The 21235-nt window shown below is 39.8% G+C and overlaps 1 protein-coding gene across 1 annotated transcript in view; it reads right to left on the bottom strand.

The window, feature by feature from the left end:
• Nucleotides 1-15448, bottom strand: part of PEX7 (peroxisomal biogenesis factor 7) — an 80752-nt gene extending 65304 nt beyond the window's left edge. The window contains exons 1-3 of the mRNA XM_036248553.1: nt 15275-15448; nt 13461-13518; nt 12186-12336 (exon numbers count right to left, since the gene is read on the bottom strand). Coding sequence (XP_036104446.1) covers nt 12186-12336; nt 13461-13518; nt 15275-15404 — 339 coding nt within the window. The 5' untranslated portion in view covers nt 15405-15448. The remainder of the gene's footprint in view (nt 1-12185; nt 12337-13460; nt 13519-15274) is intronic.
• Between the last annotated feature and the right edge of the window lie 5787 nt (nt 15449-21235).

The raw sequence follows: 21235 nt of genomic DNA, 5'->3' as shown, positions 1-21235 counted from the left end.
TGTAAACAAATAAACATATTTCATGTTTTGATTTTTTTAAATTACAAAGCAAAGTAAAGCTAAGTAAGGAGACTAGGAAACAATAAAGGCAGGAGGTCATTTCTCAGTAGTGGTCAGGGAAGACCTCTCTGAGCAAAGAACTATGTAAAGTAAAAGAGAAAACTGCAGATTTGAGAAGAAAGGCTTTGGTAAAACAGGGAAAGATCCTGAAGCAGGAAACAAGTGTGTCATGTTTGAGGAACAATAAGGTCAAATAATTAGGTGGGACAAGATCGGGCCATAGTTACAAGTTTATATATAATTTCTCTTAAGAGGCTACAACCATCAACCATACACTACCAGCTAGATTATGGCATCCTAGTATCCTTCTAGCTGCTCTCTCCATCCATTCTTGCTCACCTCCAATCCATTATCCACACTGCATAAAAAAATAACCTTTCTAAGACACAAATTAATGTCACCTCCACCCCTGCAGAACCTTTCAGTCATTTCATACTGTATGACTCGTGCAATTTACAATCCTCACTCAGCACTGAAATTCATCCATGCTGTTGCTTACAACCGAAAGATCAATATCATGCAAAACTATGCACGACATAGGGATGCATACAAATGTAGTCAAACTAAAAGGAAAAATGAAAACTATATAAACAGAAAATTCAGGAGAATGGTTGCTCCTAGGAAGAAGGGAGGAAGGAAAAAGAATAGGATCAGAATAAAGGAGAGAGAAGGACAGAATTAGTAAGCAGGGGCTCCATGGTATTGGTAAGGTTTTATTTCTTAGATGATGAATATACAAGTGTTCGTTATACATTTTTTACATTATATGTATTTCTTTTTTTTTTTTTATCCTCACCCAAGGATATTTTTCCATTTTTTGTACAGATAGAGTGGGAGGGAGAGAGAGGAAGGGAGAGAGAGAGAGAAACATTGATGTGAAGGGACACATCGAGTGGCTGCCACCCGCACGACCAACCAGGGCCGGGGACAAACTGCAACCAAAGTACGTGCCCTCAGCGGGAACCGAACCCGGGCCTCTCCGGACCGCAGGCCGACGCTCTAACCGCTGAGCCAAACTGGCCAGGGCATGTTTCTTATATGCATGAAATACTTCAAAGTAAGTTATTTTAAATTTTGAATGTCTTTCCATTGATCTTAACATAAGGACCAAAATGCTAACTGCTCTGGGCACACAGGCTCAATCCTTCCCCTTCAAGCATGCACTTTGCTGCTAACACTGTTCCTCTGACATCTCCACCTAAATAGTCAATCCCTATTCTCCCATCAGACTCAAGGATGCCCCCCCTCTCCCTTCCCCAGACAAGATCCTCTCCTAGTAGCACTCTGTACATTCACAGTCCTTACCACATTATAAATGAGATAACCAGCAGCCCAGGCCTCTCTTCCTGTAGGGGGCAAGGGCTCCAAGGGCAAGGACCCTGCCTGACTTGTTCATCTTCCCTGCTAGGCTTACTATAGTCCTTTGCAGTTAGTAGAGTTAATCAAACATTTGGAATGAATGAAGGGGCAGAGAAACAAATGCAAATGGAAAGCACATCTCCTATCAGTCCACTCTTCCATCTTTTCCCTATTCCCAATCCCTCCTCCTCTACCACTCAAACAGTAGACATGGCAAATGGTCAGATTAAGCATAAAAAAGAGGAGAAATAAGCAGTTATGCTTTAAAAGCAGGATCCTCTAAAGGCCTATGTTATATTATTCTTGGTAGTGGTAAAGAAAATTAATTGGAAAACTGCAAAAAGAAAAAAAAAACACTGAACAATATTTTGTGCTGCTTTATGAAATCTAAACCTCATCAAAACCACAGTTTCAGAGGGCAAATTTTATTACTCAAACTAATTCCCTAAGAGCTCATTTTTTAATCTACTGTACAGTGCTGCCCTTTTTAAAGTTGGTCTATTTAATTAAAAACCATCAAAGAAAAAGTGTATCTGGAATGTGCATACTTATCTGTATCAAGACAAAGGAAAGGAACACTGACTTTTAATTACTGAGCGATCAGAAAGGGCTACACACTTCTTTTAATGTGAAATGAATTTTTAATTTTTCACAACAGAAAAATCTTAATGTGCATAAAAGTAAATAGCATAATATATCCCCAGGTATCCATCATACATGTTCTATAATTATCAATTATTTTGCCTATTTGTTTTATCCCATTACTGACTGACTGCTGGAGTAGTTTAACATCAGAAAATTTCATTCATAAATACTTCAGTAGATAAGGATGATTTTCTTTTTTGCATAAGCACTAGGCCACTTTCACACCTAACGAGATTAACAAAAGTTTTTCAATATCATCTGATACTATCTATATTCATATTTCTTCAATTGGCTCAAAAATTTCTTATTATGGTTAATATGAATCAGGATCCAAACAAAATCCATATTTTACATGTAGTTACTATGTCTCTGAAGTCTCTTCTAATCTAGGAAATCCTCTTCCCCATCATGCTTTTCCTGCCCTCCCTCTTCCCATGACATTTATTTATTGAAGAAACAAAATTAATGGTCCTGTAGAATCTTCTACATTCTGGACTTGGCTAATTGTTTCCTCGTGATGATATTTAACTTTTCTTCTACACTTGCTATTTCCTTTAAATTGAAGTTAGATCTAGAGGCTTCATTAGATTCAGTTCAATCTTTTTTTTAGCTTCCTATTGTATTAGAAGGTATATAATTTCTGGTTGACCCACTTTTAGTGATCCTAAAATTGTTCAGAAAATGTATTAGTCTTAAATTAATTGTTTTAGCATCCATGCATAACCCTTACCTAGAGTCATTATTTCATTAGGGGCTACTAAATGATGATTTTTCTAATCCTGTTATTCCTTCTGCATTTATTAGCTAGAATTCTGTTATAAGAAATTTTCCCTTTTTTTGGTTAATCCTCACCCAAGGATATTTTTTCCATTAATTTTTAGATAGAGTGGAAGGGAGGGAGGACGAGAGAGAGAGAGAGAGAGAGAGAGAGAGAGAGAGAGAGAGAGAGAAACATCAATGTGAGAGAAACACATTGACTGGTTGCCTTCTGCACGACCCCGACGAGGGCCAGGGATCAAACCTACAACCCAGGTATGTGCCCTTGACCGGAAATCGAACCCGTGACCGTTCAGTCCAAGGGCTGATACTCTTAACTGCTGAGCCAAATCGGCCAGGGTGCCACATCAACTATTTAATTACCTCAAAATAAAATTTATACAAGAAAGGTATGATAAATGCCTTCATTCTTTACCCTGATTTATCAATATTCAGAATGAGTCAGTTATCCTAGCAATCTTCAATGGTAACCAGTTGGGTTTTTTTAATAATGAGTGAAAATATACATATAAGTGTGTCTGTGTGTGCATAGTGTTTCCATCCATTGCTGTCATTCCTTTTTATGTTCAAATCGTCTCACAATTGGTCAGGAGAGCCTCTTCAGGTTGCCTCTTCTAAACTTTTGACAGAATCCCAGTGGCCTTTCATAACTTTCTGACACAAAAAGATGTCTTAGAGTCAGACTGTATGTTTCGTATGTTTCCTTCCCACTCCTGGAATCGACTATTTCTCCAAAGATCCCTGTTCCTTATAGTGGGAAAGGGTATTTGAGCACTAAGAATATTCATTGGAACTGAGTTGTCACTGCTTATAGGTCTTTATACTGACCAGAGAACTAGGAAATGTATATTTTTTTTGGCAGAGAAAAATAAATCATGAAACTATATGGATATTTCCTATTCAATTTCAAGATTAAATGTTTCTATTTAACTTTTTATTCTCCTATCACTTTTCTCTTACATTGAAACTTTTGGTTTCTAATGAAATAATTACTAATATGCTTATCCTACCATATATATATGAGAGTTTCAAAATAACAATACTAATTTTTCTGAATGCAGTTTAAAATTTTGTAATTCCTTTTGTTTATCAGACATATCCCATTGGGTATGTGTAATTAAATACTGTGTTTTTAAATAATTATTTTCAATACCTATTTTTGTTTGCAAATTTTAAGAACAGCTTTTTCTTTTTATTTAAATTATAATTTTTAATGATTTAAAATATTTCAATTGCTCCAAGGTCAAAGCCATAATACAAGTTATATTTGGAGAAATCTTGTTTCCACCCTGGTCCCCTCTCCCCTGCTTTCTTCTCCAACCCTTTCAAAGGTAATCTTTTTTTTAATCTTTTTTCTTTATTGATGTTAGAGAGAGAGGAAGGGAGAAAAAGAGAGAGATAGAAACATTGATGAGAGAGAACACTGATTGGCCACCTCTTGCATGCCCCCACTGGGAACTGGGCCCACAACCTGGGCATGTGCCCTAAATGGGAATCGAACCGGCCACCTCTTGGTGCATGGTTGATGCTCAACCAGTGAGCCACACCTGCTGAGCCAAAGGTAATCATTTTTATTCGCTTTCAAATTATCTTTCCATTGTTTCTTTTTGAAAAAAATTAAGTATACATTTATAATTTACATTATATAAATATAAGTAAATAAACACATATATACATATATATGTATATATGTGCTTGTATTCTTCCTGGTCTTACATAAAATGTAAATTCTACATATATTTAATTAGTTATGCCAGTATCCTTTATAGGATATCAGCTTGTGGCTAAACTAAAAGAATTTCTAGTTTCATATGATTTTAAATTATCAAATAAAATTATATCATTCTCCTACATATATTTCCCAATAGAGTCTAAAATAGGAAATCCGGGGTCCTAATTCCTGGGTACGATTTACTCATTGACTTTTTTTTGAGACAGACATAGTGCTTGAAGACCTGCACTGAGGATGTGACCAGACTCCAGGTATAGTAGCAGCAGTCACCCATGAAAGTCATTCTCTATCCAAACATATTCCATTACAGTTTCCATCTATTTAAAACTATCATTTTCTCTTCTTTACAAAAAAGTTTTAAAGCTTTGAGGTTAAATGGACTGTGAGTTACAACTTTGCAAGGTAAATCAAATCACTCCTTTTATTAAGTATCTTTTTAAATCTACCTTTTGAATCTATAACCTCCAAAATATTAGACAATACACATATCAAGGTCATTAGAATTGAATGCCTATTAAGTTAAGGCAGTGGCTTCCAAACATTCTGCACATTGGAATTATCTAGGGATCTTTATACAATAACAATGACTGGCTCCAACCCCAGACGTTATGACCTGGGCATGAAGATTTTTAAAAATTGGTTAGGTGATCCTAATATGTAGCAAAGTTTAGGAGCCACTGAGTTAAGGCAAGCATTTCTCTACTTTTTTTTCACTGCAAATATTAATGTTTCAAATACCCAAATTATAGTTTAGTCCTACCTAACATCTGAAAAAGCACTCCAAGTAGAAAACGAGTCATACCCATCCATCCATGTATGTCCTGTTTTCTGCCCACAGTGTGTGGCCCCAAATATGTATAGTCGATCCACCTTGTTGTTGAAAGTTTAAATATGAAGTCCATCCCCCAGCCTGGTATTTAAGGCCCATTAGGATATGCCCTGTATTCACCTTCTCCTGCCTCATCTCCCACCATTCCACTGCACATGTCCTATGCTCCATTCACCAAAGGACTTGTGGTTGCCTGAATACAAGATCTGCGCCTTTGCAGATGCTCTTCTCCATCAGAAATGCCCTTTTAAAACCCTCTGGCTTGCCTAACAATTGCTCAAGACTCTGTTCAAATAGCAACTTGCTGTGACAGTCTTTGATTCCCCTCTCTCTAACCATCTAGACACTTCTTTTCAACATTACAACATTGTATTAAAAGGTTTTCTTGCATGTCTCAGAACTCCTACCAGAGATTAGCATCTGAATCTTCAATGACTAGCACATACCTAGCACATAACATGTGCTACCAGTATGGAAAGGTCTATCTCTTTTAATACAAGTTTAATCTTTAAAATACTAAACAAAGCCACACACAAAAAGTGGAAGTTTTTAAACATAAGAACTGAAAAGTGATGAAGAATCTTACCCTATTGATAGTAAAATCCAAAGAGGGAGAACTGATTCAACTGACACATAACTAGAAACTATTTTCTCTATAATCATAATTTTAGGGGAAAAGTTTTAAAAGACTGTTTTAAAATATAAGAAAATCTTACTGCAGTAACCTACTCCAGAATTACTGGCTAAGCATGACTAGATACGCAAAAAGAAATCTGTCAAGTTCAATTGTGCTCTTGCTTTTCTAAAAAAAAAAGAAGGGGGGATAGAGGAAAGGAGGGAAGAAGGAGGGGGAAAGGAAGGACAGAAAGGAGGGAGGGAGGCAGGGAGGGAGAAAAATATCCCTTAGATTAACAAATCTGTTGCTGTATAGTTTAAAAAATGAATTCATTTTTAAAGAGAATGAAGTGGTGTTAAATGCATGAGTAGCTGTCATTCTGCATTAAGTTTGTATGGGTATCTACATTATAAGCTTTTCAGCTTCTATCATTATCAAAGGGGTAAATTTTTTTTTTATCCTCACCCAAGGACATTTTTGCATTTATCTTCAAATAGAGGGGGAGGGAGGGAGAGAGAATCATAGATGTGAGAGAGACACCTTGACTAGTTGCCACCCACACAACCCCAATGAGGGCCGAGATGAACTGCAACGGAGATGTATGCCCTTAGCGGGAACCGAACCTGGGACTCTCTGGTCCACGGGCTGACGCTTTAACCGCTAAGCCAAACCAGCCAGGGCCTGATTCTTTTTTTTAAATAAGCAAGATCTTAAACATATGGGACATCTTTACTATAAAATATATAAATACATTTTCTCTATAACATACTAATTATTGGATACTTAGCCCAAAGATAAGTTTTATAAGCAATGATCAAAAAACTTTAAATGGATCGAATATCTTCTAAAAGTTTTCAGCAAATTGATAAGCCTTGTTATTTGACAAAAAAGACAAATTTTAACTATTTTTAAAAATGGTAATAAGCACACTGAAAACTATATATTTAAATAAACATTGAGTCTACGTCATCTTTAAAGTGATTTCAAACTCACTCTCAATAGCACAGTGCTGTAAAACATGAAGTAGAGAAACAAAACTCCTAATTAACCTTTTTTCTCCTTCTCACTGAACCTTTAAAATTTTTCCAACTCTTCCACTCCTATAATATATTCAGCAGCAGTCTAAGATAAAGGCATTTTATGGGACTCAAAAGACATATTGGTCTCTGCAGCTAACAGTTAATATAGAGAAGATTCCTATTTCTGCTTTAATGCTAAATTTAGAAGCCATGCAAAAGAATAACTTCCATGATTGTTTTTCATTTCACAAAGACCTTCATTCCTCAAGGCCTATAATATATCTGGGTCTTGGGTTTCTCCTTCTTGCTTCAGTACCTACTTATCCAACTATCTGAAAATGTATTGTTGGACACTCTTCACACAGTCATTGAGTGGTAAAATGAGTAACTGGAGGATTCCTAACTTGTTTCATGCTTTTATAACCCTACTATAATGAGAGCAAATAATAATAATAGCTCATATTTAGTCAGTGCTGGTTCTGTTCTAAGCACTCATAACAAACCTAAGACACTGACTATTATCCTAGTTTGCAAATGAAGAAACTAGGTATAGGGTAAGTAAGTACGTTGCCCAAGGTCACACAAACTATAGAACCAGCATTCAGAAACCATGCTGTTCAACCTTATTCTAAACTCTCTCCCATGGGAGAAAATGACCCAGTGTGCGCCATTCTATTGTATAACATAGCTTCTCTGAACATGTTGGTGGGGAAAAATAGGAATCAGCTATGCTCATTCACTAACTAATTTTTCAACAAACATTTATTAGCGCCTCAAAACTCTCATTTGACCTTAAATCCTTTTAAGTGTTTCTGAATATTTGTTGGAAGAGACAAACTTTGAATAAATGCTGGACCCATTCCATCTCTATTTCTCGTTAATGAAAAATGCCAACTATTTGGCATTATAATACTGAGTTTTAAGTTGATCATCAGAAATTCTTTCTCTTAACAGTCTCATGGAAGATGACCTTTATAAGATTTCTACAGTTCTCTATTCATCACCCTGTGTGGTGTAGTTTGACTTTTTACTAAAAACTGTGAGCAAGACAAGAAGTAAGGTTGTGGCACAGAGACAGCTGGCTCCCCAAAAGGTTTCCTCCTTGCTCACGGAACCCCAACTTCATCCTCCAGGGAAAGCTCTGTCCCTTCCTCATGAGGGGTGAGTCTCATGTAGGTGAAAGCAGGAGTGGTGGCAGAGTTAGGGCTGGGCACGGGATGCTCTTCTAAGCACTGAGACATGAAGAGGCATCTGCTATGGGGCTCTGGGGAAGTCCCAAGGTAGGGACTTTCACTTCTTTTGCTTTTTGACCTCACAGGGTGGTGAGATAATAGTTGGAACTATGAGAAGCACAAGAAGAAAAGAAACCCACTAAGGATATGAGAGTGGAAAGACAGGGGAGCCTGAGTATTTGATGGCATTGTCAAGCCCTGAATTAACCAGCCTGGACCCATTCCATCTCCATATGCTTGGTTATGTGAAATAATAAACTCTGATTGTTGAACTCATGTTTGTTGGATTGTCTATCACACTAACAGGCAAGGCATCCTAACTGATACAAATGCTTATTAAAATTGCATTTGAAAAGCAAATGAGGGAGGACGATCTAGAATAACAGTCTGACGAAAAACAAAACAAAACACAAAGTATGTCTTCAGTTTAAAAAAAAGTTACATAGGGGACTTCCGGTCAAGATGACGGGTAGGTAAACACGGTATGGTGTCCTCCCACAACCACATCAAAGTTACAACTAAACTACAGAACAACCATCATTCAAAACCGCCTGAAATCAAGCTGAATGGAAGTCCTACAACTACGGAATTAAAGCAGCAGCCGCATCCAGACTGGTAGGAGGGGCGGAGGTGCGAGGGGCAGCTGCAGCTGCTGCAGCGCAACGGGCTGGTCCCACACCCAAGTGTGGCGGATAAAAATCAGGAGGATACTTCAGCTGGGAAGGTCCTTCCTGAGGACTGAGGGGTCCCCGTCCCACACCAGTTGCCCTGCTCAGGGTTCCAGTGCCAGGAAAGAAGTCCCCATAACTTCTGGCTGGAAAAACCAGCGGGAACAGAGGCTCAGGGAGGCTGAGGCGGCTGGAGCCCCAGGCAGCTCCTTAAAGGGCCCACGCACAGACTTATCGGACTCTCTCCCTCTAAGCTTGGAGGGGAGGTAGCTCGAGGGGCACCAGAGACATACAGGGAAGAACTGAGCTGCTTGGCACTGGAGCGAGGGCTGGAGAGGGGGCTTTCTCCGGGACAAACGTGCTGTCAGAGGCCTTTGTTCCTTTGGTGAGCCCTTCCCTGGGGTGGCGGACAGCCGCTATACCTGGGACTCCAGCAACCTGGCTCATACTGGTAGCATCGCCCTGGTGACTCCCTGAGGCCCCGCCCCAACCCACCCAACTTTCAGGCCCACCCACGCTGTTGCCACTTGCTTAACCATAGAATTGGCCTGTCTTGGATCCTGCTTCAGGTTTTTCCTAAATTCTTTCAAACGAGCAGCATCTGGTCTCAGCTAGCCCCATACCGCTCATTAAGTAATACACAAAAACAAACACAGGGAGGCAGCCAAAATGAGGAGACAAAGAAACAGGTCCCAAATGAAAGAACCGAACAAAACCCCAAGAAAAGAACTAAGCGAAATGGAGATAAGCAACCTAACAGATGCTGAGTTCAAAATACTGCTTATAAGGATGCTCAATGAACTTAGTGAGAAACTCAGTGAACTTAGTGAGTGCCTCCAGAACATAAAAAAGACCAGTCAGAAATGATGGATGCACAGTCAGAAATGAAGGAGGCATTAACTGAAATAAAGAATAATTTACACAGCTTCAATAGTAGAGTACATAAATCCAAGAAGCAAACCATCGATTTGGAATATAAGGAAGCAAAAAATGCCCAATCAGAACAGCAAAAAGAAAAAAGAATCCAAAAAAATGAGGATAGTGTAAGGAGCCTCTGGGACAACTTCAAGCGTGCCAACATTCGCATCTTGGAGGTGCCAGAAGAAGAGCGAGAACAAGAAATCGAAAACCTATTTGAAACAATAATGACAGAAAACTTCCCTAACTTGGTGAAGGAAACAGACATACAAGTCCAGGAAGCACAGAGAGTCCCTAACAAGATGAACCCCAAGAGGCCCACACTAAGACACATCATCATCAAAATGCAAAAGGTTCAAGACAAAGAGAGAATCTTAAAAGCAGCAAGAGAAAGGCAGTTAGTTACCTACAAGAGAGTTCCCATAAGACTGTCAGCTGATTTCTCAAAAGAAACTTTGCAGGCCAGAAGGCAGTGGCAAGAAATATTCAGAGTGATGAAAAGCAAGAACCTATAACCAAGATTACTCAATTGTGTAAAACTATCATTTAGAATCAATGGCCATATGAAGAGTTTCCCAGACAAGAATAAGCTAAAGGAGTTCATCACCACCAAACCGTTATTATGTGAAACGATGAAGGGTCTTTTTGAAGAAAAAGATAAAATATATGAACAAACAATATGGCAATGAATACATATCTATCAACAATGGAATCTACAAACAGAATGAACAGGTAGAACAGAAACATTCTCATAGATACAGAGAACATTTTGTTGGTTGCCAGTTGGGAGGGGGGTTGGGGGAATGGGTGAAAAAGGTGAAGGATTAAGAAGTACAAATTCGCCCTGGCCGGTTTGGCTCAGCGGTTAGAGCGATGGCCTGTGGTCCAGAGAGACCCGGGTTCAGTTCCCGCTAAGGGCACGTACCTCGGTTGCAGTTTGTCCCTGGCCCTGGTTGGTCGTGCGGGTGGCAGCCGCTCGATGTGTTCCTTTCACGTCGATGTTTCTCTCTCTCTCTCTCTGTCCCTCTCTCCCCTTCCCACTCTACCTGAACAAAAAATGGAAAAATATCCTCGGGTGAGGATAAAAAAAAAGTATTGCTAGACTGACAAACCTCAAAGGGAAAGGGGTTGGGGGGGGTGGGAAGAAATAAACCAAAGAACTTATATGCATAACCAATGGACACAGACAATAGTGTGGGAAAAGGCGGGAGGGGGGCGGCAGTGGAGAGGAGGGGGTCAATGGGGGGAAAATGAGAAATATCTGTAATACATTCTACATTCAACAATAAAGATTAAAATAAATAAATAAATAAATAAATAAGTTACATAATTATAAAATGGTGTAAACCTAGTTAAACACCAGTTCAAATAACAAAGATGGAGGTACTTTACTAATGGATTCAAGGTAATCCAACACTATGACATGGCTAAAGAAAATGTTCAGCTAGGTTAGGTAATACTATTAGAACTAGAGGCTCAAGATTATGGTGGCAAAGTCTTATAAAGCCCGGCACTGATCAACACATTTCTGGAAGAAATTAGGTATAGAATATTAAAGGCAACGTTAAAGTTAGGTAAATTATCACGTTTCATGGAGATGAAGTAAAGACTGAGAGACCATCATGAGGAACAGTATTTTCCAGAAGCTCGTACATAGAAGGTGGGGAGAAAGTAGGTTTACAGTTGTGAGTACATGAAAATAACAAGTAGGAGTATTATTATTTATTAATTATTGTTTTATTCTCCATATGAATAACTGTAACCCTACTTTTGCCCCATCCTGTAGTACACACCGCACTGGCAGTATGAGATGATTTTAACTGGTACATACACTTTATTATAACATGCATTAAAAATTAATAAATGTACATACTAAGTTAGCCATCAATCCCATGGTTTCATGAATATAACTTTTAGGATGAGTGAAATAACAGTATAAAACTCATTTAAAGAAAAACATTAAATCAGTACATCCTATTTAACATGACTAGATATTTTATGATCTGTTAATTATAGCCCTAGACTTTTACAGTTGTTCAGATGGAGAATAACACATAAAGACAGTGATGGGCATCTCTGGAGCCACAATATGCTTACTACTGGTGGTGATTTTACTGACTAATGAGAAGCCTGACTTTTTCTTCTTTCCCAACTCCTTAGGCCAAATGGTACTTTATGTCTGAATAATCAAATAATAAGTGACATCTAACATGTACAACAAATACTAAAGCTTAAACTTCTTGTCCCCTGGAAACATTTTCCCATGTTTGCATCCCCAAATGCATTTCATCCAAAGAAAAACCATAAACCTAGAAAGATTCCCTTCCTACCTCCTGAGTGTGTTCCTTGTAGACTTGCAGTGGCCCTGTGGCTTTGGCAGTGTCCCAGAGCTGCAGCGAACCATCCCCACTACAAGTGACCAGGACATGTTCATTGTTCTCACTCCAGGTCACGTCAAACAAACCATCGCTCCAGTCAAAGCTATACCAGGAAAAATTAAAACAAAAAAAATCTAGGTACATAAAAAATGAACATAAAATAACACAAATAACTTCAGTTTTTTTTAAGTTTATCACATTTTAACATATATTATCTTCCCTGATCTTCACAACTATGAGAAAAAAGTAGAACAGGTGCTTGTTTTTTTTTGTTTTTTTTTATCCTCACCCGAGGATATTTTTCCATTTTTTGTACAGATAGAGTGGGAGGGAGAGAGAGAGGAAGGGAGAGAGAGAGAGAGAGAAACATCGACGTGAAGGGACACATCGAGGGGCTGCCACCCGCACAACCAACCAGGGCTGGGGACAAACTGCAACCGAAGTATGTGCCCTTAGCAGGAACCGAACCCAGGTCTCTCCGGACCGCAGGCCGACGCTCTAACCGCTGAGCAAAACTGGCCAGGGCGAACAGGTGCTTGTTATATGCAGAAACAAGTTCAGGGACATTGAAAGAACTATAAAATTGCAAAGCTGGATTAAAATTAGGTCTCCCCACTAGCAATACAACACTATATATATGAGGACATGCTGCCACACATAGGTGCTCACTGTTTTTTGTGGTTCAGACGCAGGACCAACAAGCACTTTAAAATACTAATTCAGAGCAATAATCTCAACTTTTCCCACAAATCTTTTACCCGAGCTATGATCAGGTAGTTATTTTCTGACAGCATTTTCTTTCCTTTCTCTACCTTTGACTGCTCTGATGGAACTGTTGAGTTCAACAGTCATACAGACAGGACATAGGAAAGGAAATAGGCAACAGATAATCCACACAATGGATAATCAGCTCCTGAATGAGTGAAACTGAACTACATTAAGACAGCAAAGACAGAAGCGTCACACAGCAGTATACTAACTAGTTCATATTTTTTCCATTTAAGTTTTCTAATTTCTAAATGGACACTAAGAGACAAGAGCTTTAGAAAAAAAAATAACAATCAAACTTAATGACAAAAGTCCTATACTATGCAAATACTGAACTTTCTTTTATTTTACAAATTTAAAAATTAAAATAACTTTATGAATAAAATAGATTCTAATTTTGTTAAGGTTTTAATAGCAAAAGAGAATACATGTAAGTTTATAATTAGAGAACCACCTTACCTTCTAAAAATGTTAAGCCCAGATTCATTTTGATCCAATATTAGCAAGGTTCCACAGCCTAAGAAGAAAAAAAATCAAGGTCATGCTATTGAACCTTCCAAGGGACCATCTGAGGTCAAGGAGGGATCAAGCACTGAGTACCTAACTTCACCACCATGAATTTCTCCCTAAAGTTATCGAGACCATGTATACAAAACAATCAGATAGTGTTCTCCATTTCTGTCTTTCTATATTGTGCTTCAGTCATTAAATAATAAACTTATCATCTCACCTATGCTTGGAATCCATACAGCCCTAACAGAGGAGATTATTTCAGTTCATATTCTGTGGCCAGGCAGGTGCCAGGCACTCTAACCTCCCAGATAGGTGTTATCATCCCTATTTACAGGTCTGGCTTACAAGACACCTAGGACTCTGATCCTACTACATCACACTGCCTCTCCAGTAAATCTAAAATACATTCAACGTGAGATTTTAAAACAAAATACCTGGTGGAATTTACCACATACTTGGTGGTAAAGTGCTGAACGCAATATATCAATTATCTACCAAAGATGACTTAGTTTACTAAGGGACCAACATATTTTAAAAGTTATGCTTGTGCCCCGCTGCTGTGGCTCAGTGGATTGAGCGTCCTCCCATGGATGAGAGGTCCTAGTTCCATTCATGGTGGGGGTTGCCCTTGGATCCTCAGTGAAGGGCATGCAGGAAGCAGCCCATGGATGTGTCTCTCTCAGTGTCTCATCCACGTTTCTCTCTCTCCTTCTTCCTTCCTCTCCCTCTAAAAATCAATTTAAAAATATTTTTTAAAAGCAATAAAAAAGTTATATTTGTTATAGTAACTGGGGAGGGGGCTCTTTTATTTAAACATGACTGATGTTTTGTAAATACCAACTCCTTTAAAGTTTTTGTAAAGGTTTTAATTCAAAGTATCACAAACTCTTGGGTCTTCAATCTAACTGGTGGGCAACTATTGTAAATCTAAATGTGCAAGCACTAAGAGCTAATGGTGAAAATATAAGAAAGTGAGTATTTCCTCCCTCTGAATTTTAGAACTCACATTATTTTTTCAGCTGTAGGACCAAACAAAAACAACTATCGGAAACTGACATTATGCAGTGACTTGTTTCATAGATCTTCAGTGTGTAGATAATAGATAGAACATGAATTAAAGGAAAAAAATATATAAGACTGGCACCCTGAATTTCAATCTAGTCCATGGCAGATAATTAACTTAAACTCCGAATAAGTGCTTGCAAATACAGGTATGCATTTTTCCTGAGACAACAAACGGTGAGGGCAGAACTTGATAAATTTCATCATGGCAACTGCGCGGAAATTGCAAACGCCGGCTCAGGGGCACTGGATTTACCACTGACAGCCGAATGCTGACTGCGGCAACGTGGACGAATGAACAGGTACGGGGCTGACCCTGCGGACAGTCTCCCAGGTGCTGTGGACCGATGCGACCGGTTTGGGAGCCACACAGGCTAAACACGCTCTCTCCGGGGCGGCGTGTGCCTGGGGGCGGGGGAGGATCAAACGGCGGATAAACCGGTGCGCTCGGAAGGAATAAGGACTCGGCCACTAGGCACCTTCCATATGCTACTTCCGCGCCGTAACTGGGGTAAAACAGACACTGTCTCCAGACCGACTCCCCACACCGGACAAAGGAAGAAGCGGGAGCGGACCGGCTCCTCTGCTCCTCCTGGCGTTCAGCTGAGGCGCTGTCTGCTGTCGGAGGTGCTTTCCGACGATCGGGAGAAGCCGGACTAAGGCCCCCGCCCCCGCCCTGGCGGCGTGCCCTGCCTCACCCGCGATTCCATAGTGCTGCGCGGCGGCGCAGGCCAGGCGGCCGGGTAGGTACGGGGAGAACTCGGCGGCGTAGCCGTGGCGGCCCGGCACCCGCAGCGACCGCACCGACCCGCCGTGCGCCCCGTTCATCCCGCCCGCCGCCTCCAGACCTCGTGGCCCGGGCTTCCGGCCGCCGAAGCAGATCGAAGTCGGAGGCCGACTCGCCCAGAGAAGTTAGAGACCTAGAGGCGGAAGTAAGGACACCCGGTGCCCGGAATGCTTGGTTTCTATTGGTCCGCAAATGAAAGGGCAGTGACTCCAACGGAATTCATTTTTGTTTTGGGCAAAACAAACTAATTCGCGGCATATGTAAATGAACCACGTAAAACAGGCCGTGTGGATTTGCTGGTGACCCTGACAACTTTTGTTTTTGCATATCTACCTCCACAGCGGTGCTATCCGGTTTTAATTCCTTCGTCGAGATTTTTGAAAGACTGGCATCAGGAAATGTCCCTAATGTTTACAAAACGAGACAAGCTACAGCAACTCTAAAATCATGCAGCTAGTCCAAAGGCAATTGAGTGCTGTGTTGCCCAAGATAACTTGAAACAATATTAAATCAGGCGGGAGTAAAATTAAGGAAAAAAGAGATAATAAGCAACTAGCTTTTTAAAAGATTCTCACTGTATATATCGTATAGTGATAAGTGCTCATATGCAGGGCTAATAAAGGAAAACTAAGGTTTATTTATTTGTTAATTCAAACATTCATTAAGCATGTACTATGTGGAGGGTGACCATATATAATTTATCTGCCAAACAAGACACTTTGAGAGTGAAAGGGGGTGCAGATAATAAATAAGCCAGGCGAACAGGCAGGCACACACCTAGTTTTATGGTCGGTTTCACTATATAACCAAGTACAGTGCTAGGCACTTGGGATTCAAAAACAATAACATACATTCAGTGTCCTCAAGAGATAAATCTAGTAGACATGTCATTTGTTAAGTGTAATCAAAATAATATAGGTGCTATGAGAAATTATATAATATAAAGTGTAGAGAAATACATATGGGGTATTTTTTTTTTTTTAAGGAAATTGTCAGTGCTGGAGGAGGAGGGAGGGGAGGGAAATCGTCAGAAAGGAGGTAATGTTTGTGGTGAGTAAATGATGATAATGTTTTATTTAAATAGATAAGGAGATGGAGGTCACTGCAGGAGCAGGAATAACATGAACAACGCAAGAATCTTAAAACAGCTGATTATGGCTGTCAGGACTCAGCCTAACCAGATGGAAGGGGGATAGTGAAGAGTACTGGGTGGAGGGATTAGAATGTTGTATTGGGACTGGATCAGGAAGAGTCTGTATGCTGTACCAAGGGAATTGGATTTCTACTGTAATTTAAACAATATGGAACCATTGGAGTTTTCTAAGAAATTAAATTACCAAGTCTTCATTTTAAGAGATTTGAGCAACCCTAATCTGGAGGACAGAGATTAGAAATGAAAGGCAGATTAAAAAACTTTATCACTAGTTCAAGCAAAAGATAAGATTTAAACAAAGATTATGGTAATGTGAATAGAAAGTAAGAGTCAAATGAGATTTTAAGGCAATAACTCATAATATATGACATGTAAGGAATAGGGAGGAGTCAAAATGACCCAGATTTTTTACTTCTGTGCTTGGATAGATATAGGAACTGTTCACTAAAATCAGGACTGTGGGAGGGGGAACAGGTTTGGGAAGAAAATGAGCTCCAGTATTAACATGTTGAATGTGAATTTCATATTGGACATACCAGTCAGAAGCTAAGAGAGTTCTTATTTGCCTGTAAAAAATATGTAAACTGCCCTGGCCAGTTTGGCTCAGCGGTTGGAGCATCAGCCTGCAGACCAAGGAGTCACATGTTCAATTCTGATCAAGGGTGTGGACCTCAGTTGGGGGTTGGTCCCAGGGCCTGGTCAGGTTGTGCCAGAGGCAGCCAATTGATGTGTCTCTCTCACATTGATGTTTCTGTCTCTCTCTCCCTCCCTTCCCCCTCCCACTCTATCTGAAGATAAATGGAAAAGTGTCCTCGTTGAGGATGGAGATTATATATATATATATATATATATATATATATATATATATGAAAGAATTGCCCTCACTCAGGAAGAGAGTGGTATGAAAAGAGAAAAGAGCCAAAGACAGAACCTTGGGGGAAACACCAGATCTAAGACTTGGCAGAGGAAGAGGAGGTAGGGAAGGGTTGTGGGGAGACACACAAGGTGGATACTTTTAATTAATTAACTAATATGTTAATCAGCTCAAGTTGGGATAATTTGCATACTACCCTTTGAGACATATTTAGATGGGCAGATTGAGAGTGGGTCCTACTCAACAGAGTTCTCAAGAGTATAAAAGAAAATAAGATAAAACATCGATTACAGTGCCTGGCACATAGTGGGCATGCAAAAATATGACAACAATTCAGTAAATAGAACATTTCTTTGTTTTCTTGAACCAACTTAAATCTCCATCCCCCTAAGCTGTTAAAAAATTCAAGCTCATCATGTTTGGGGTTTCCTGTTATTCCCTAAGGTCACACCAGAATCTGACACTAGAATGCAAAGTTTACAACAGTAGAACATCAGCGCAAACAGTGAAGAGTCTCTCATCTTCTGTTAGAGTCACCACACATAGCTCCCCATGCAAATCTGAATTATCAGATGAACACATATTTCCATGCCTTGCTTGAAGCCAAGCAGGGCCCAGGTCTCTTTACTGAGGTGGGTTCCCACTTACCTGGGGGACCCATGAAACCATTTCCACTAGGGAGCAGAGCCAGGTTGCTGGCACTACTCCAGGCTGGAGAATCTTTTCCTCTTTCCCTCTAGTCCTCCACTGCTGTCACATGATCAGCTCTTGCCTCCCCTTTCTTAACAACACATCAAAACCGTTCGGTGAGTTCAAAGATTGAGAGCAGCTTCGATGCCAGTCCTTCAAGTACCCTGAGACCAAGGATCACAGAGCAGCTGGCTATCTAATCAGAATAGGGAAAGACAAACACTACAGCCTGGCCGGTTTGGCTCAGCAGTTAGAGCATCAGCCTGCGGTCTGGAGAGACCCGGGTTCAGTTCCCGCTAAGGGAACGTACCTTGGTTGCAGTTTGTCCCGGCGCCTGGTTGGGTTGTGCGGGAGGCAACCACTCAAATGTGTCCCTTTCACATCGATGTTTCTCTTTCTCTCTCTCTTACTCTCTCTCCTTCCCACTCTATCTGAACAAAAAAATGGAAAAAATGTCCTCGGGTGAGGATAAAAAAAGGAAAAGAAAAACACTACAGCAAAACACATCAATACCGAATCAGTTGTCCTGGCATACTGTTAATGAAGAAAACTAATAAGACATCAATTAATTATTAATTAATAACAATTGACAGTATAAACATAAATGTGTAGAAGTAAACAGAATGCTACATATGCCTCATCTCACCGCTAACCCACACAAGCCCCAAATTCTTAGCCAACCCCCTTCCCCATGAACCTGAGATGGGACATGGGTGCCTCATCACATGGGCAGTATTCCTCGTATTTCAGATCCCTGCCTCCGAATCTCACTGGCTAATTTTTATAATGCAGATTCTTAGGACACACCATGGACATATTCATTCAAAATCCCAGGGCCTGGAAATCTGCGTTTTTAACAAGCTCTTCTGGGTGATTCTCATTTGTTGGCTGAAACATAGAGAAGAAAAACACATCTGAGAAGTGCTCAGCACTGGCAAGGACTTGGACAATGGAAGCAAACCCTGGTAGCAAAAGGGAAAATACACTCCAGGCAAAGCAAGCTGGAGTTATAAGATATTCAGGGAGGGATATCATTCATAAAATATTGACATAGTCTGTGAAGATCTAAGAATTACACGGTTTTTTCCTCCTGAACCTAGAGGATACCACCAGAACTGAGTTACTCCCATAGTTCCAGTAAAGGATCTGGAACCAGGCTCATGTTTAATTCTTACCGTGGACTTTATAGATTATATCTGAGAATTGGATTGCAGTTATATACTTCCTTTGTATTAAAACATAAATATGCAAAATGTCAGGTTTACTTTAACCATCTCAGGAGTTTCTATATGAGGGGAACACTTGGCATGTTTGTTTGTTTTCATGCCCTTTGCACTTGGGTAAACCTGAGATCCCAATGCAGTCAATGTCGTTTCCTTCACATCCCCCAAGTGTTTTCAAAGGTGGCATAAGATGGCTTGTGAGCTCCTGAATCAGTGTCAACATGAAGGCTGCAGTGACTTTGTTTTTCGGACAGGACAACATAAATTCCAATTTAAACTGCATTATCCTCACTGAATAAACAGAGTGGGAGCCCTAATGTTCTGTAAACACAGAGAGAGACCAAAGAGCCAACAGCTAGCTGACCATCCATGACTGTCTACACCTGCAAATGAAAAGGAAACATACACCAGTCCCCAAACTTTCCTTCTGGGAGTAGCCACTACATAGCAAAAGGCTTGGGGAGGAAGCAACAAGTGTGACCATTTTATTTAGCGTTTTAAGCAGAGTGAAACTTTCAACATTAGTTTGGAATTAAATACATTCTCATAAGCTTAGGAAATGTTTTTTTGTTGTTGTTCAGATAGAGTGGGAGGGAAATAGAGAGAGAGAAACATTGACGTGAAAGGGACACATCGAGTGGTTGCCACCTGCACGACCCAACCAGGGCTGGGGACAAACTGCAACTGAGGTACGTGCCCTTAGCGGGAACTGAACCTGGGTCTCTCTGGACCGCAGGCCAACGCTCTAACCACTGAGCCAAACCGTCCAGGACTTAGGAAATGTTTTAATTGCATTTAACACATAATGGCAGAACCTGGCATGCCTTACTATGCCAGAAAGTAAGGAAGGACACACAAAAAATTATACAGACTGTGGAAAGGACACAGACACCTGCTGGAGGGGGCCTCTTTCTGGACATATCTGGATCAAGTAAAATATTGATAAGTATAGATTATAACCTACTGAATTAAATAAGAATCTAAGACACCATACTGATAGGAGAGAAGGCGAAGTTTTTTCCATGCAGTAGAATTTCTGTTAATAAAGGTAGAAGAAGTGATGAAGTTATAAGATAATCATTTGGCAATCACCATAGTAATAATTGTTTTAGGCAAGAATCATCAATGGATGTTAAAAGTAGTGGCAGGATGTATAAAGACAAATAGGATAATAATACAGTCTCAAGGTGTCTCCCTGCAATATTCCTAGTATTTACAAAAGGAAGATGAGTAACTTTACAATGATGAAACGTGGCAGACACCACTTTCAGTAAGTGATGAAACATCCCCAGGAATGGCACAAATCAACCTCATAGGCTTCTGATATGATGCACTGGGAAGAGCGCAACTTTGATTCTGTGATGTTTCTGCCCAAATTACATAACCTGAGGAATTCAGATAATGAGGGAAAATCAGACAACCCAAACTGAACAACGTTCTACAAAATAACTGGCCTGTACTTTTCAAAAATATCAAAGTAATGAAAGATGAAGAAAGACCAGAACTGTTGCCCATTAAAGCACAGTAGAGACAGTGCAACTGGTGCAGTGTGTGGTCCTGAATTAGATCCTGGGCCAGGAAGACATTTTTCTTTTGCTGTAAAAGACAGTAGAGGACAATTGGCAAAAGTTGAAAAAAATCTGTAGATCAGTTAATAGTTTTGTATCTGTGCTAAATTCCTGATTGATGACTGTATTTTGTTCATCGAAGACCATGTTTTTGTTTTTAGGAAATATATACTATATCTCAAGTACTTAAAATTAGTTAGGTAGATAGATGAAGCAAATGTGATAAAATGTTCATACTTGGGAATCTGTGAAGGGTATATAGGACTACTCTGAATTATTTTTACAACCTTTCTGTAAGCCTGTAATTTTTTTTAGATAAAAAGGTGTGTGTTTTTTTTAAGTCCTACTTCTAGTTTCCAGTTCT

The sequence above is a fragment of the Molossus molossus genome, unplaced genomic scaffold, assembly GCF_014108415.1.
Source record: "Molossus molossus isolate mMolMol1 unplaced genomic scaffold, mMolMol1.p scaffold_m16_p_8, whole genome shotgun sequence".
NCBI classification, from domain to species: domain Eukaryota; kingdom Metazoa; phylum Chordata; class Mammalia; order Chiroptera; family Molossidae; genus Molossus; species Molossus molossus.
This window is presented reverse-complemented; position numbering and strand designations above follow the sequence as displayed.